Here is a 17,736-nt window from a genome sequence, read left to right as displayed (position 1 = left end):
ATCTTCCCTGCACAGTTGGTTGGTTTTTCTTATTGCTGCATCTATGGTCTGGGTAGAGTAGCCCCTGGCTAAGAAGCGTTCTTTACATTGCTCCTGTGCCAGCACAAGATCTTCATCCCTGCTGCATACTCTACGCATCCAAAGCATTTCCCCGTAGGGGATACTATTTATTGTGTGCTTTGGGTGAAAGCTGGATGCATGCAGCAGGGTATTGCCTGCCGTGGGCTTGCGGTATAATCGTGTTTCAAGACGATTATTGAGAGCAAATACTTCCACATCTAAAAAGCAGACAGACTGCTCACTGAAGTTATATGTGAGATGTAAATTAATGTCATTGTTGTTCAAGTTAGTAATAAATGCTTCAGCACTATCTCTGTTGCCACGCCATATCAAAAACAAGTCGTCAGTATTTCTGACCCATTTGATCACATGATTTGACAGTATGTCACCATGTAATGCATTGACAATCAATTCCTCCCACCACCCCATATGGATGCCAGCATAACTAGGAGAAAAGCTTGCCCCCATAGCTACTCCTCTAACTTGCCCGTAAATTTGGGTCTGGAAAAGGAAATAATTGTTATTCAAACAAAATTCAGTTAAACATCTTGTTATGGTTATAATACTGTATAGGTCTCTATCAAGGAAATGCTTCAGGGGCCTCATACCGTCCTTATGGTGTATACTGGTATATAAATTGGATAGATCTATAGTTATTAAAAGATAATCTTCACACCATTGACACTTGTTATTTTCTTTAAAAAATCAGCAGTGTCCTGAATGAACGAAGGCAGAGCTCTTCCAAATTCCTGTAGAAATGAGTCAATGTATATCGATACATTCTCTAACAAACTTTGTTTGGCAGAAATAATTGGTCTTCCCCGAGGTTTGTTAATGTTTTTATGAATTTTCGGGTTAAAATAAATCACAGGCGTGACCGGGTAGTCCTTTTTCAAGAATTTATACTCATCCTGATTTAGAAGACCAGCACTTTTCCATGCCAGGAGTCGTTTGAACAGTTCATTTTGTGCTGACACAGTTGTTATTTTGTTACTGAGTTTGTAGCAAGTCTGATCATTTAATTGCATGAGGGCGTCTTCTAAATAGAGTTTCCTAGGCCAGAGCACCACATTCCCCCCTTTGTCAGAATTCCTTATGATCAAGGAGTCATTTGATTGTAGTTTTTTGAATAATTGATGGTATTGGCACGCTTTCTGATGTTTGGTTATCGCCTGTGTTTTGTGATTTAATCTTTTTATTTCTGTCAAAATTGCCTCATTGAATGTATCGATGGAGTCCCTTAGTAGAATTGGGACAAATGTTGACTTGGGTTTAAAATTCGAGTTGATCGTGGCATTTGTTTGTATTGATTGATTCACAAGGATTTGATCTGTGGTTTGTGAATCAGGTGCTAGAGAAACATCACTTTTAAGAGCCTGCATATCACATAGTAGGTTTACATCAGACACTGTTAGTGGATACAATGTATCTTGAACTGTCGGACTCGAAATTGGTGGATCCGTTTTTGCTTGTCTCAAACTATGATTTTTTTTTTATTTGAGTTTCCTTATGTATTTAAAGATGTCCACCCTAGTTTGTGTGTATTCAAAGTTCGACTCTGGACAGTATGATAGTCCAAGCGAGAGAAGTTGTTTCTCTGCCGCACTTACGATGACTTCTGAGAGGTTAATTATGGTATTTACATTAGATTCAATTTGATTGATTGATATATATATATATATATATATATACTGCATTTGGCTAAAGCAAAAAATAAATGAACTTTGTGTATATTGACACAATAATGATTTTTGCTTCGTCAAAATAGCAGTGACATATGTGCATCAGAAGGTCTCCCACACCACCTAAACTATGGTTTGTAGTGATGCAGATGAGAATGTTGCTTCCATTAAAAATTCCAGCATCTGGTGCATAGTCATCCCCCACAGAATCCCGGACAAATGCAGAGGCTGATGTATTCTTAGTGAGAGGTGGGTTCACTTACCACTCTCTCAGGACGTGCATGGACCCGGCTGCCACTTCAGGGACGACTGATAGCCCTCATAAATGTAGGCCCCATGAGAATACGGTACCCAACTGTAACCTCAGGGGTGGACCCTTGCACAATGACCAATGCCCTTATTTTGAGTGACCTTGGGTCACCTCCATTTTTTTGTTTGCCCCTGAATTAACATTGCCACCGGTCTTAATAATTTGGGTGGGGGAAGGGGATTATGTAGAAATATAAGCGCACATACAGTGCTTCAGCATGTTTCTCCACAGTATTCCGCATGGCCACTTTGCCAGCTTGCATTAGATGAATTCTCCTGGAAGATACCAGTAACTAGTGGTGTTTCATCTACATTTATAATTCCTCTGGGCCCGGTAACTGGGGTTACCATGCCATTAGAATGAACAAAATAGTAAATGGGGGCCTAATTGCCCTGGTGCTTACCCCGGCAGCGCAACCTAGATTGTGCAAACTCTCTTTGCCACTGTTGAACCCACAGCCTTTGTCAGGAAGATTGCAAATTGCAAACCACTTCCTGAGTGATCTATAGTCTGTTTCCCTCCTGGAATCTACATTGGGCAGATACAAGATCTGTACCAGGCACTCGATTGATCAAATTCCTCATTTGCATGTGTTAATGTGCCCCCACACCTCAACACGTGTAATCCCCTATTTAAATGCACAGCAGAGGGTCTCTGAAGGTGTGTTCAGTATTGATAAAGGCCACACACCCAATTTTGTAATGCCAGGATTTACAAAAAGCACAAAAAGATGCAGAATTTAGCCAACAATTAATTTAAAATTTCATCAGGAAGAACTATACAAGATTAGCAAGAAAGAAGGCAAACGTTTGGGTCAGTGCACCGTAACCTGCAAAACTGTCAAAAAATCCATAAATCAATCAATCAAGGACTTGTAAAAGTGCGGCAAATCACCTGTGAGGTTCTCGAGGTACTGAGGTTGCCAGCTGCAGGAGCGATGGGGTGATCCTGAGGTGCAGGGTAATGTTGTTCCAAGGTTTGGCTGCCAGTTGTGAGAAGGAGCATCCTCCACTGCTGCCTTTGCTGATTCGGGGGGTGTTTGTGCGGAAGAGGAAGGAGGATCTTAGGTGTCTGGTCGGTTGGTGGAAGAGCAAGTGATTGTTGATGAATGCTGGTCCCTCGTTGTGAAGGGGTTTGTATTCCGGGTCAATATCTTGAACAGGCATCTCTTCTGGATCAGGAGCCAGTGTAGCTTCTTCTTGACGTGAGGTGTGATGTGGGTTTATCTGGGTACGTTGGTGTTGAGTTTGGCTGCTGAGTTTTGTATAGTCTGTAGTCTCTTTAGGAGGCGTACAGTGATTCCAATGTAGAGCGTGTTCCCATAGTCTAGCCTGCTGGTGATGAGGGCCACCATGAAGGTCCTTCTGGTGTTGACTGGGAGCCACCTGAAGATCTTTCGGAGCATGCCTACGGTGTGGAAGCAGGCAAATGAGACTGCTTTTACCTGTTTCTTCATGGATAGCTTGCTGCTTAAAGATGATGCAGAGGTTGCAGGCATGGTCTGTTGAGTGGGGGAATAACAGAGTTCAGCAGGACTCCATGCATCTTTCCATAGCAAGGTGTTGTTCCCAGAGATGAGTACTTCTGTCTTGACCGTGATCAGCTTGAGACAGTTGTCCTTCATCCATCCAGCGATGTTCATCATGCATCTGTGGAAGTTGGTGCTGGTGGTGGAGGGGTCTTCTTACAGCGAGAGGATGAGCTCGGTGTTGTCAACGTAGGAGATGATGTTAAGTCCATGTGACCTGATGGTGTAGGCCAGGGGGTCATGTACGTGTTGAAGAGGGCGGGGCTGAGAGACAATGCTTGGGGTATGCCACAGATGATCTTTTGGGGTTTCGAGATGAACAGTGGGAGACAGATTCTCTGTGTTCTTCCTGTGAGGTATGAGGCAATCCACTTGAGTGTGTCTCCCTGGCTTCTGATGTGGTGGAGTCTGTTGATCAAGATGGGATGGGAGACAGTGTTGAAGGTGGCTGACAGACCCAAGAGAATGAAGGCCACTGTTTCACTGTGGTCCAGGAAGGCTCTGTTGTCATAAGTGGCTGCATTCAGGACTGTCTTGGTGCTGTGGTTGGCTCAGAATCAGGAATTAGAGGGGTCCAGGAGGTTGTTGTGTTCCAGGTGTTCGGTGAGTTGTAGGTTGATTCACTGCTCGAGAACCTTTGCTAGAAAGGGATGCAGGAAGATGGGCCTTTAGTTGTTTGATTCTGCTGAGTCGACGGAAGGTTTCTTCAGGGGGTCCTCACTTCAGTTTGTTTCCAGTTCTCAGGGAAGGATGCCAAGGTGATGGAGGCATTCAGGACTTTCTTGAGCTCATCGCCAATCGTCTTGCTCCTGCTGTTGAAGATGGGGTAGGGACAGGGGACCGTGGGTGCTCCTGAGTGCACAGAGTTCATGATGGAGATTGTGGCTTGAGTCATGAGAGGGTCCCAATGGGTGAGCAAGTGTTTGGGGTTTGTGTTCGAGGGTATGAGCAGGCTGATGCTGTTGGCAGCAGACGTTTGGGGTTAGAAGTTTTTGTAGATGATTGAGATCATGTTGTGGCAAAGCCTACTAGGTTGTCACACAGGTCTTCGGAGAGGGTGATTTTGATCCCAGCAGCTGTAGGGTTGGATAACTCCTTCCCTATGGTGAAGAGCTCCTTGCTGCAGTTTGTGCTGGCTTCTGTGCGGTCTGCTATTGTGGTATTTTTTGTTTCTTTCAGGAGGCAGTGGTACTAGTTTAGTGCTGTATTTAGGGTGGTCTAGTCTGTCTCTTTGCTGGTGGACACCTGCTTTCTAGTTGCCTGCAGTTGTGTTTGGTTGATTTCAGCTCTGTGGTAAACCAACTGGCTCTTCTGGCACATCCTTTGTATTTGGCTGGTATGGCAGGGGCAATTTTGTTGGCACATTCTGTGATGCACTGTGAGAACTTCTTCACAGCCTGATTAGGGTTGGATGTTGTGCTTGGGAGGTGGGAGTTGAGAGGGTTGTTCTACTGATCTTCTGATAACTTCTTGCAGTTTTTGTGACTGGGGCTTGAGCTAGGGGGCATGATGCCAGTGCTGGTAGGTTCTACGATAGTGAAGTAGGTGCTGCAGTGGTTGGTCCAGGTGAGCTGTGAGACATGAGTGTACTTGTCTCTGTCACTGGATGTGAAAATGGGGTCAAGTATGTGTCCTGCTATGTGGATAGAGTTGGTGACAAGATGCTCAAGGCTGATGCTGCTCATGATTTCCAGGGAGTCTGTTGTGTGGGTGTCCTTGCAGAAGATGGCAATTCCACCTCTGTGTTGCTTTGGTCCTAGTGTGTTATCTTGTAGTCATCAAGGATAGCGATGGTGATTTCTGGCGCGGAGGTGTGGATATATTAAGTGGCTGTGAGGAAGATGATGTCCGGGTTGAGGGTTGTGATCGTGGCCCACATCTCCGTGGTGTGTTTGCTGAGGGATTGTGCTTTGAGTAGAATGCACTGGAGTTGTGCTGCGGCGGTCTCGGTCGGCATGGTGGACGTGCTAATTTTTTGGGTTGGCCCTTGGGTTGTTGGTCACTTCGGTGTTGCAGGTGAAACAGCAGTGCTGACAGGGGAATGGTCCTCTGGTGGTGTGTGGAGATGTGCCGGTAGCAGTTGTGGATGCATCTGGGATGTAGGGCTTGGAGGTCTGAAGCAGTGTAGCTGCGCAGTGGAAGAGCCAGGTTCCTGGTGCTGGGTGCAGTCCTGACCAGGATGGGTGAAGACAGGCTTGCTTTTGGCACTCCCTTGGCGTGCCAGCGATGCGGACACACTGCGGCCTCCATTAAGTAGGTCCTGGGAGGGGTGGGGCAGGCAGGAGGTGGGAAGAAGAAGGGGAAAAAGCAGGAGAAAACAGGCAAGATAGCGACGAGAGCGTCAACTGGTGCAAAACAAGGAGAAAACAAAAGAAACAATATGGGAAACAAAAATCAAAAGAAATGCTAAATGTGCAATACAGGAGTACTATGTCTAAATGGGTATAGCAGGCAAAACAAGCAAGGCAGTCAGTGGGCAAAAGGAGCTAAATGAGCAGCAGCAAGGGGAGCAGGATTGAAGACCTGCTTAAGGGGGTCGGGATGCTGCCTCCATTAAGTAGGTCTTGGAAGTGGTGGGGCAGGTGGGAAACGGTGGAAGAAAACGGGTAGGAGAGCGGCGAGTGCGCAAACTGGCGCTAAATGGGCAAAACAAAAAAAAAAGAATAACAAGCAAGGCAGTCAGGAGACAAATGGACCAGATGGCTGAATGAGCAGTAGCAAGGGGAGCAGGAGTGAGGACCTTAATCCGGGCGATTGTGATGAGGAAGGGAGAAGTTCTGGGCTTATGGCCAGAGCAGCCAATTTCAGAACAGAGCAATCAGGTTGCAGTGCTGGCATCAATTCAATATTCTGTGATTCTGGGTATATCAACTAGAGTGTATTCATAAAGGTAATACAATTATGAGTAATTTACTCTTACATGTTTTAGTAACTTTACTACTTTTGGCTATTCACAAAAAAACGTGTGTAAAAGTTACTCGGAAGTGTAGACTTCCACTTTTCAAGCCCCTGAAACAGGGGTGAAGCCAAATTTACAAAAGCAAGTTTCTACCGGCAAAAAGAAACAATAGTAAGTCCAGCACCACACATGGCCAACCACCAGTAGTGCAGCACCCTCCTATAAAAATAATAATAGGTAGGGACTTAAACTAAAACCCCATAGGAAATAAAGTTAAATTAGATTTCATTATTTTAAATTGATACAAATAGAAATAAATACAATTTAGTGATGACAACTTATCTAAAAATAAAACATTTATTATTTAATTTTGCAAGATTTCAACAACCCTTTTGAATTTATAAATTATTGTAGCATTCATTTTTATTAAAATATAATGCAACACTTTTAATATTTATTACTGCATAATGAAAATGCAGTTTTTTTACTTAAGATGGGGATTTATTTTTAATGAAACTTCAGAATTTTTTTTTAATTTAATTTCATATATTTAAGTCAATTAACGATTTAGGTGCACATGCATCAACATAGACAAAAGCGATTCTTTAATTGCAATTATTAAGGAATCGCAATTAAAGATTCGCTGTTGCCTATGCATGTAGGAATCACAACAAAATGTGCGATTCCTACAAATTCCTTAATTGCGACTCGCAAATTGCGAGTCGCAATTAAGGAATTGATTCCCATTCATTCCTATGGGCCCAGAGGCCCATAGGAATGAATGGGAATTGTATGCTCAATTTGCGAGTACACAATAGGTACTCGCCAAGTGCGCATGCAATTTCAAGGGTGCATGGGTTCCAAAAGGATACCCTGTTGGACCCCTGAAATTACAATTTATCCACATGTTGCGCATCACAAATGCAAAAATACCGGTCGCAAAGGGGCAGATTCTGCAAATCTGCCTGCTTGCGACTGGTTTTTAGGTTGATGCATGGGGCGCTTAGTTCAAAATTAAGCTAATAGTGCTGGGCATGAGTGTTTTGCCCAATTCACATGTCATGTGTGATGTTGATCTTTTTTTGCTTTGTTCTGGATATTTTATAATGAATTAGTTTGTGTTGCATTGATTTAAGGTAGTATGTGCTTTGAAAACATAAGGTATGCATTTTAAAAATTCCTATGATGTAGAGTTCTCTCTGTCTAAGAATTCCACAGGGGGGAATAGTGTCCTCTGAGCAAATGAACACTTTACTTTTGCCATCGGGGGAAACATTCTAAATCAAGGACAAAAACAATTCCCCTACGCCCTACCAAATCTAAAGCTGATCTATTTGACTTTCCACCCTGGAAAGGGATTTACGCCTGCCCTTGCCAGCATTACAAATCTGACCACTTCCAGAGTGAACAGCTGAAGTGTTTCTGGGCATTCAGAAACTACCAAGGATAATCATGCCTTGAAGCTTGCACTTTCCAACCCCTTAATGGAGATTTAGGGGTATGAAGAACAAGTTTGGTGAACATCTCTGCGTATATAAATAGGCTTACATCTTCCAGGAATCCTTTTGTGAATTCCTGGCAGGAATTAATAAGGGAAGCACAGTATCTGACATTCAAGGATTATGCGGAAAACCTCAGGTACCCTGGTTGCGCATCTCCAATAGCTAGATTTTATCAACTTGGTATTAGGACTTTAAAAAAAAGAAACAAAATAGCCAATTGAGTCACATTTTAATGCTTGGTCTTACAGCACATTTTCTGTGATACAGCAATTAGCATTTGCAGTTATAACACCTTAAAACTGTCCAGTTAACTTAATTGATTAGTGGGATATTAAAATAATCACATGTATACATTAAAGCCTAATTTCTCATGATCTTGAGTTTTGGGGATATTTGTCTTACCTCTGCTTTTTTTAACAGTGCCATGGACTGTGGGATGAAGACGACGAAAGTGATAATGCCACACGCCACGATGATTCTGACGATGAGCTATCAGAGATGTCTGGGAAGGGTGGTTCTGTTGGTTCTTTAAAGTCAGTAAATTTGGCTGCATCTGTGGAATCTATTCATGTTCACTTCCCGGAGCATCACACTGCAATCAGGAGAAAGAGTTCTAGCACCGGTTCACAACTTTCACATAGGTCCAGCTACTCTTCACACAGATCAAAAAGAGGTGGGTTGTCTGGTGCAAAGCATACCATACAGAAATATGTATATGTCTTTGGATTATTTTTCATGTTAAACAGATTAATGGGTCATATTCAAAAACTGCACTTTGTAGTACATTTTGTAACACTATAATAGTACTAATCACATACTTCAAAATGCTATTCATAAACTTACATGTGGAGATCGCCTCCTTTTCTTCTGCAATCTTTTCAATGTGGATCCCAACAACCCTCATCCCTCAACTCCCTGTTTGCAGAGGTCTTTGCACTCAGAAGTATACATTTAATAGTAAATGTATGAGGAACCTGCAAGAGTGGCTAGAAAATGAGGCATACTTATTAGTAAATGAGAGGGATTCAGGAAGGGGTAAGAAGGGGCTTAATGAATGGTAAGGAGAAGCTTAGGGACTGACATGTAAATACTAACACCCAGCCACAAAATTACTATTCACAAACTGAATTTCTAAAATTGCTACAGCCGAAAAGATCCAACAATAGTTGAAAATTTACTCCAACTCAGCCTTGGAGTAAGTTTGCACCACACATTGCCACTCACAAGTAGTGTAACACACTCTTATAGAAAACAATGGAGGCAGGGACTTAAAATAACACCCCAGAGGAAATAAACTACGCTCACACACACACACACACACACATACACACACACACACTGACATATACATATATTGTTGTGGTTTTTTCACCATTCATTTCTAAATCCCTTAGAGAAAGAAAAGGTGGCATAGCAGTTCGTGCTTTCTGCAGTCCATGATTTTTCTTATTTTTATCTGCAGAACATAGCTGAGACGTTTTGGCAAAGTCTTCAACTGAATCATATTAAGTGCTAAAAGTTATAGTCAAATTATTTTCATTTAGATACATTAATATTGAATAATGAATACAATGTTGAAAATCTTTCTAAAACATGTAATTATCTAAAATAAAATTAATGAAAATGATTTAGCTAAGTTTGAATACCGTCTAGTAAATAATAACTAAATATGCAAACATTATAGGGATTAATAACAACTATAAATTATATAGTATGTTTTATTGATTGAATTATTTAATAAACATTGATTTTGATGAGTTACTGTGCTGTAACTTTTTATTTTGTACATTGTATTTTAATAATATTTAAGTAATTTACATTTTAATTTCACATTAAAATAATTTTTTTATAAATATGAAACTTTAATAATTTTCTCTATATATTACTACCCGGTGATCGCCGCCCTGGTAGCGAAAACCTCCTACTACATATGAAAAATTACTAGTGGTAACTTCACACACTAAAATTCTGCTTTAGTCGGCTCCACCCCTTGTTTTGAGGCAATAAAGACATGTAGGCCTGCACCTCATAGTAAATTTACACTCTGAAATGATGAATAGACAAAAGAGTGAAGTTACAACTAGGTGCAGTAGTAAATTTACACATGGCTAAATCTACCTGTGAACATGTGCCTTTGTGTATACAGACCAAAGTTAGAGCTGTGCTAAACACATATATGCACACACACACAAACATACACCCATACATACATACGCACATGCACACACACACACAAAAACACACATGTATACTGACACACGCTGCCCCAGGCCGCTGCAAATGATCCATATTCAGAACAGAGGCAGAGGCAGAGTTAGGGCTCCATAATCAAGTGACTGAATAACTTTAGACATTTTACACTCAGATTTCAGAAAGCATTATTCTTGAAGAGCTGTGCATTTACAAAAAGAACGATATTTGAATATTGAGATTTTTAAATAACAAATATTTCAAGTAGTTTTTTTAATTCTAGCCAATAAACACAATTACTTTGGCAATGGAAGAATCAGTCGGTCGCACTTTGCCATTGCATGTTGTTTGCCGCTATTGGCTGTGCTAATGCTTGCTAAATTGAGGTGGCATTAGCAAAGCCATCAACAGCATCCACCCACCTTAGAAGTGCATTTTCTATACTTCCAAGATGCTCATCACGTTGTGTGTGGATGCAACATGGTGACATATTAAAAGTATATTCACATAAGTAGGTCACAGCCATGTTTTACCTGCACCTGAGATAGAAACAATCGTGAAACCTGTGACAGAATATAGAAAATGCAATAAAAGCTGAAAATGACTTTGGTCACCAGGTTATTGCATTTGGAGGCAACTTACTAAATGTTTCGTCAAACGATTATCCACCCTCTAGTTATGTGTTGTTTTGCTCTCTTTGATTTGTTGCATTCTCATTACACTTTTTTCAAGTAATTGTATTTTTGGCTAATACAATAAAACACTCCATGAAATATTTTAGAAAATCTATGTATCTGAATTCTCTTCTTTTTTTCTTTCTAGACTGAGTGTCTTGCTTTTCTCTACAGAGCAGCTGGGCAAGACTTAAAAATACCAGGACACAACATGAACACTCTTCAAAATAGAGCTCTACACACTTTAGAATACCAAAATACAACATGGACAAAGCTCAACACTCCTTTGCAATGTAAAGGAGAATATTTATTGCAGCAAGTTCCCATTTATCAAAAGGCAATAATAAACAAGAATACATGTAAAGAAAAGTAACTGTATGTACACTAGAGTAAATAATTAGAACTTGAAATACTTCACCGGCTGTCTGTTTAGCATCATCTTGCTGGGGAATCCATTGACAGTCTCAGGCAGGAGATCTTAACCGGGCACAAAAGCTCTGGGTAGTGCTTCCACTACCAGGAGAGTGCCTGTCAAAGTGCCACGAGGTCTCCGTCTTTATGCTCTTTACTAACACGGAGAGAGACTTCTAGAAGTTTACTCTCCCGTCATTTATACTGGTGGTGGTGGCTACACTCTCTGCATCGAGGTTACTCAACTGAGCTGGGCAGGTTCTGGTGAGAGCTGAGGCAGAATTCTTCACTTTCTCACGCTAGGACACTGTCCGCATCTCACACTGTCTGTTCTAGCAGCGTATCTCTCTTGCTCGGTGAAGTGAGAAACATAAACAATTCTGTGTGCGCAAGTAACGTGGGCCTGTCTGCGTTCATAGCTGAAAGGCAGGGTCAGACAGACACAAGATGAAAACCATGCTCACAAAATGTAGAGTAAAATGGAGTCAATGGTTAATCCACAATCTCACAATGTATAGTTAGTTGCCTGTAGAATTGCAGTGTGTTATAAAAAGATTGTAGAGATACATTAATACTTTATGCATTTGTTAATGTGTAGAGAGCTTAAGCCTCTATGAATTCAAAGAGAAGAGGACTGCAATCTGGATGGTGCTTGATGGGGCAAGGGTCTTTGAAGTGAGTGCACGCGGCTTTTTACTGGGTTGTTTAGAAGATGCTTTGCAGCACTTCAAGTTTTGCCAACACCAATAATGATAACTGCTCCAAAATGCTTCTCTTTGCATGCTAAGACTAACCCTGGGCGTGACACTACGCTTCGCCCACGTAGTGTACGTAGCGCTGCCTGCTTCGCAGTTTTCGAAGTAGGCGAAGCAGGCTAGCGCTACGCACACCCAGGGCGAAGCGTAGCTGCCTGCTGCCGCCACCCGCCTCCCGCCCGCCCTCCTTTTAAATCAAACCCCGCATGTAAAATAAATAAAAAGTAAAGAAACTTACCTGAAGCGGGGCGTCTCCGGGGCTCCCTCTTCCTCATTTCCAACTTCTTCTGACAAATGCGCATTCGCGGACGCCCGCGCATGCGCATTTCTTGCGAGAAATGCGCGGGCGTCCACGCGTGCATCGCATTGCAGTGGAAGGCATGAGAGACAATCAGCCTGTACATTTTTCCCTCCAGGTAAATATTGGATATCAAAATTAAGGGCCATATGCAGGAACACATTTTCCAATAGACACAGAATGGGCAAAACCCTTTGATGCATCTGGCCCTAAACTCTTGAAGTCTCGCTAGTAATCTTATCATTCTAGATGAAGCTGTGTTGGAAGAACTGTCTCCTAACATGTATATTAATGGTTTATGGTCTGTATAAAGCTGAAATTTAGTGCCCCAAATATACATTTAACATTTTTCAACAGACCAAGAACACGCCAAGGCCTCCCTTTCAATAGTACAATAGTTCAGCTTCATTAAGCGTTCTTGATGCAAAAGCTATAGTACATTCTTGTCCATTCACAATTTGACTCAACAGTGCCAAGCCCTTTAGAACTAGCATCCACAGTAATGATACTTTCCACACCATAAGTAAAAGGCTTGATAGCAGGAGTATTGATAATTAAATGCTTAATTGAAAGAAAAGCATCCTCAGACCAGATACATTTGGCATTCTTTTGTAACAAATTTCTGAGTGGCTGTATCAATAATGCAAAACCCTGAACAAATCTGGCGTAATATTCACTTAAACCAAGAAATGCCCTAAGCGAATCCTTATCTGAAGGGACAGGAGCATCTTTGATGGCATCAAGTAAAGAGGATTTAGGTTTAATACCTTCGCCAGAAATGTTGTGACCAAGATAATCCACTTCTTCTTTGACAAATTTACATTTCCTGGCATTGACTATCATGCCATGCTGTTCCAATTTGTTTAAAACTCTTTCAAGAAGAAGATAGTGTTTATCTAATGTGTTAGAGTGAATGAGTAGATCATCTTGGAAAGCTTGGATACCCACTTCATTAGCAAACATTTGATCCATCAGTCTTTGAAAAATGCTAGCAGCTGATGCTAACCCAAAAGGTAATATTTTATACATGTATACACCAAAAGGAGTTACAAAGGTAGTTACTGGTTGTCATTCAGCTGATGAAGTAATCTGATGATAAGCTGAACGCAAATCAATAGTGATAAAAAATGTACTGCTCCCTATTTTGGCAAGCATATCATGAATCCTAGGCAGAGGATGGCAGTCTATAATAATATTGCGGTTAAGTACCCTCAAATCCGCACACAAACGGATATCGCCGGAACTTTTGCGTGCGACCACAGCAGCCGAAACCCACTCAGATGAGTCAACTGGTGTTATTATACCTTGGGCACGCATCTGATCTAATCATTTTTTCAAATCTTCTCTAGCTGAGAGAGGCACTGGTCTGACTTTCTGTGCAACGGGAACAGCATTACTCTTAAGCTTAATGGCATGTTCAAATCCTTTAACTGCTCCTACATTGCTGCTAAAAACACAAGCATACTTGTTAAATAAATCACGTAACTTATGATCGTGTTCTTCAATATTGCTAATAGATGACACTGGCAAATCACTTAAAACAACAGGTTCTGGATGTCCAGGTCTAAGTATTATGCCTATGCTATATTTTTGTGACAACTTCCCTTCCTTTAAATTTTATGACATCAGAAAAATAACCTTTCATTATTATGTCATATTCACCAAATGCCTTTGGGTTGACGTCAGTAGACTTTAACAAAGTTTTTGACCAACATTTATCAAAAGTTTTCTCAGCTAAAATAGTAATAGGCAAGCCTGAGTCAGCCATTATTTTAACTTCAATTGAACCAATAAGTATGCCACAAATAGGTCCCTTGTACTTCTTTCCGGATTCTTTTAGTGTATTAACTTCGACTGAAAGTGATACAATATTCAAAGCTTCACAAACTGATTCATCTTCAACACTAAGTTGACTGACCTTACTTTTCTCTTTCATAGATTTGCATACCGTGTAAAAATGGCCTATCTTTTTACAATTGTTGCAACGTTTACCTTGCGCAGGACAATTGGGACTCTACACCATATAAAATCTAGAGCCACACCCATATCAGGCTGCATTAGGTCTCCGTTTAAACTTTTCCTAGGGTTGACTTTGTTAGTTATAGCATTCACTTCAGGTTCAACAGTACTACTAGCAGAAAGATGCATTACACTAGTACCTGTTACCGAATTCGAAACACTACCTTCAGTTCAAATTTTAGATGACGTAACTGAACATTCAATACTTCTTGCAATACCCATAACCTCTTCCAAAGATGGATTCTTGCAAGTGAGTATGCGCTCTTGAATTTTCTTATTAAAGCAATTGAAAACGAACTGATCACGTAACGAGATGTCCAAATTAGTATTTAGAAGCTAAAACTCTTAAAGTAGCTGAATAGACTTCAATTGATTCTTGTTACATCTGTCTGCGTTTGAAAAATACATGTCTTTCAACCATGACTGATGGTTCATAAACATATTGTTTCCCCATGCGAGCTAAAGCTTCTGAAAAAACATTCCAAGTTTCATCACCATGAGGTGCTGGTACAATAGGTAAATTATCAAACAGTTGTTGTCCTGCAATACCCAGATGGTTAGACAATAAAGCTTTTTTTCTTGAAGGAGTATATTTAATAGCATCAATGGCTTCTAAATAGTTCTCAAATACTCTTAACCATTTGTGCCAGGGTATAATTGGTTTGCCTGGATCTTGAAGAAAAGCCGGAGGATGTAAAATGTTATTAGAATTAGCCATGAGAAGTACCTGTAAGTAAAGAAATTATTTAAAAAATAAAGCAAATACCAGATATAAGTTTAGTCAGACGAGGAGTATTATCCGTTTGATGTGAAGGTAATCGTGAGAAATGTGCTCCTAAAACAAGTTTGTGCACAAAACGAACACCGCAAACATCGTATATTAATTCCAATAAATGTAAAACATACCAATGTCCCAAAATGGCTGCCAATAACGTGCTCAACGTGTCTTTCTAAAGGAAGTTGGCCGAGAAAACGTACTAGACTTGTCTTTCTTGATAAAGTTGGGCACACTCACAGAACGTGAATAGTGCATGCTGATGTGAAGATCCACTAAGATAAAGAAGATGCGGTCACAGATTCAGCAGGGCGCAGCCAAGCTTCAGAAATGGAACCAGAGGCAGGCGTAGCCCAACCTAGAGACTGTTTAAAGGACAACAAGAAGTCCAACAGTGATCGGTAAACCCGTTAAACAGGTACTCAGTACTCACAATTGTTGTAGAGATAATCCAGCAAACAGGCAATGTAAAACAAACCTCCCTCGAGATTAGCTGAAAATCCAATATGAATGGTTGTGGGTTTGCTAGTTATTGCGTCATGAAAAAGTCAAAGCTAAGTGCCGCCATGCTATCCAAAAGTATGCTCCCTGGGAGTGGTTCAAAGGTTTTGGCCATGTAAACTTGGCTGTTTGCAATTGGAATATGTATCAGAACACTCAACAATTAATAATGGAATCAGATACTGGAATCAGGTTGTCCACAGGTTTTAGGCAATTGAACATTAATGCCAGTTGATATGTTCTTTAATGATTCCTTGTAAAGACCATATATCATTACAGCCAACACGTTTCATCCCAATGGACATGCTCAAACAGTGAAATCATTCTAGACGCTAAAGGTGCAGGTTGTCATCCCAGAAAAATGGCAGTAACTGTTACCTGCATTACCGAGTGTATAGTCGACCTGGCAGTCACAGTGATAGTTCAATGGTGAAGTAACTCAATCCAGGTAAATAAGTTTGTAATGTGGCGGTGAAAGTGCACCCAACAGTATGGGGACTTGTTCCTTTTTTTTTTTGCAGAGTTTTATATAGCGCAAACTTGACCCGAATACAATCAGGTATCAGAGTGCTTTACATAGCACCAGTTACGTTACATTAGGACACCCATTCATTCTTTGTTAGGCACTGGGAGATTAAGTGATTTGCCCAGAATCACAGGATGTTCAGCGTCATTACTGAGACTCAAACCCAGTCCCCAGGTCGAGCGCCCTAGCCGTTAGACCAACCTGTATAGCATGTCTCCGTAGCAAGGTAGGCAAAAGGCTATAGTAAGCCCAGAGTACCTGTAAGCCCCAAAAGTCTCCGGTGTACCACTTTGCTACTGCAGTCTGTGCAATTCAGTCGCTGATGTTACAGTGTGTGTGTGTGTGTGTAAGACACATGAGAGTTATTGGGTCATCTGCAATGTCACCAAGATTTTTTTTAAATGCTGAGGATTGTTAGAAAACACATAAAGAAGTTACCTGCCCAATGAGTACCTGCCGAATGGGCGACTTACAGTTCTGAGAATGAGTTTTTTCAATGGTCTAAGGTTTGTAAATTTTTCCAAATAGATGTGAAATATACACATCAATTGATAATTGACTCTCGTATCATTTTGTAGCATGTGTGTCAAAGCTACTTTCTATTTCCTAGTTTTTTTTATGATTCTTATATTCATTTGATCAGTTTTAATAATCGTATTGCTTTGTTTTAACATAGTTACTGTTGTGTTTCCATTTTGTTTCTCTTGCCTTTTAAGGGAGCACAAGTACCCGAAACAGTAGCCAAAGGGGAAGCAGCTTATTGAGCATAAAACAGAAATCCAAGAAAGAGCTAGTACTGGAGAAACTCAAAGAACAACTCATCAAAGCAAAAGCATTTACCATAAAAAAGTGAGTTACAGCATGCGTCACAATCATATAGCAGTAAAAATAGAATATGATTGTTAACACTGGTTTAAACATACAAATAGTTTTGGGTGGTGTTACTCTGTTTCTATATGTGAACATCTTATTTTTTATCTGGCTCTGGCCCTGTGACCACACTCGTCAGGCATTTATTGACAGATGAAAACTGAAACCTAAAGTGAAACCTGTGTTCCAGCGGGAGACTAGTGGGCTGTGTATTTTTCATTTTCAACTAAAACTGTGATGAATTAGTGGTCACTGACCTAACAGGGATACATATTTCCAGACATACAGCTAACAGAATAACAGACTAGTGTATCCAAATATGATGCAGATATATAACATGGAAGCTGGCATATAACAGCGGAGGAAATCCATGTAGGTACAGAATGCAGAGGGTAGAGCATGAACATCATGTAAAGAGGCATAGCTAAAGAACGACGTCCTCTGTAAACATAAGTGAAGAGTTCTTGCAGTGCATAATAGGAGTAAGTCCAAAGGGTGGTGGAGGGAAGGGGAGGTAGACAGAGAAAGAGAAGGTTGTAAGATCTTTCCTGCAAGTTTTGTAAGAAGGGTGCAGTCTCACTTGGAGCACAAAAACTTGAAGCATAGTGGGGCAAAAGTGTTGGCAGAAAAATTGTGTTGGTGTGGATGGTGTTATAGATGAGGCAAACTGGATTGAATTGAAAGTGCTCGGGGGCCTAATCCAAAAATATCCCATAAGACCGAGGGTTACATCGTT

General features: G+C 40.9%; 1 protein-coding gene across 3 annotated transcripts in view; it reads left to right on the top strand.

Annotated features, from left to right (window-relative positions):
* The window catches only part of PIEZO2 (piezo type mechanosensitive ion channel component 2), a 1,161,909-nt gene that overhangs the window by 1,041,919 nt on the left and 102,254 nt on the right, over positions 1 to 17,736 (top strand). For all 3 annotated transcript variants that reach the window (XM_085607342.1, XM_085607341.1, XM_085607340.1), the window contains 2 exons: positions 8,402 to 8,654; positions 16,847 to 16,979. In XM_085607342.1, coding sequence (XP_085463468.1) covers positions 8,402 to 8,654; positions 16,847 to 16,979 — 386 coding nt within the window. The remainder of the gene's footprint in view (positions 1 to 8,401; positions 8,655 to 16,846; positions 16,980 to 17,736) is intronic.

Source organism: Triturus cristatus, chromosome 5_2 (assembly GCF_964204655.1).
Source record: "Triturus cristatus chromosome 5_2, aTriCri1.1, whole genome shotgun sequence".
In the NCBI taxonomy this organism is placed as follows: Eukaryota; Metazoa; Chordata; class Amphibia; order Caudata; family Salamandridae; genus Triturus; species Triturus cristatus.
Note: the sequence above shows the minus strand (reverse complement) of the source record. Positions and strands in the feature narration are given on the sequence as shown.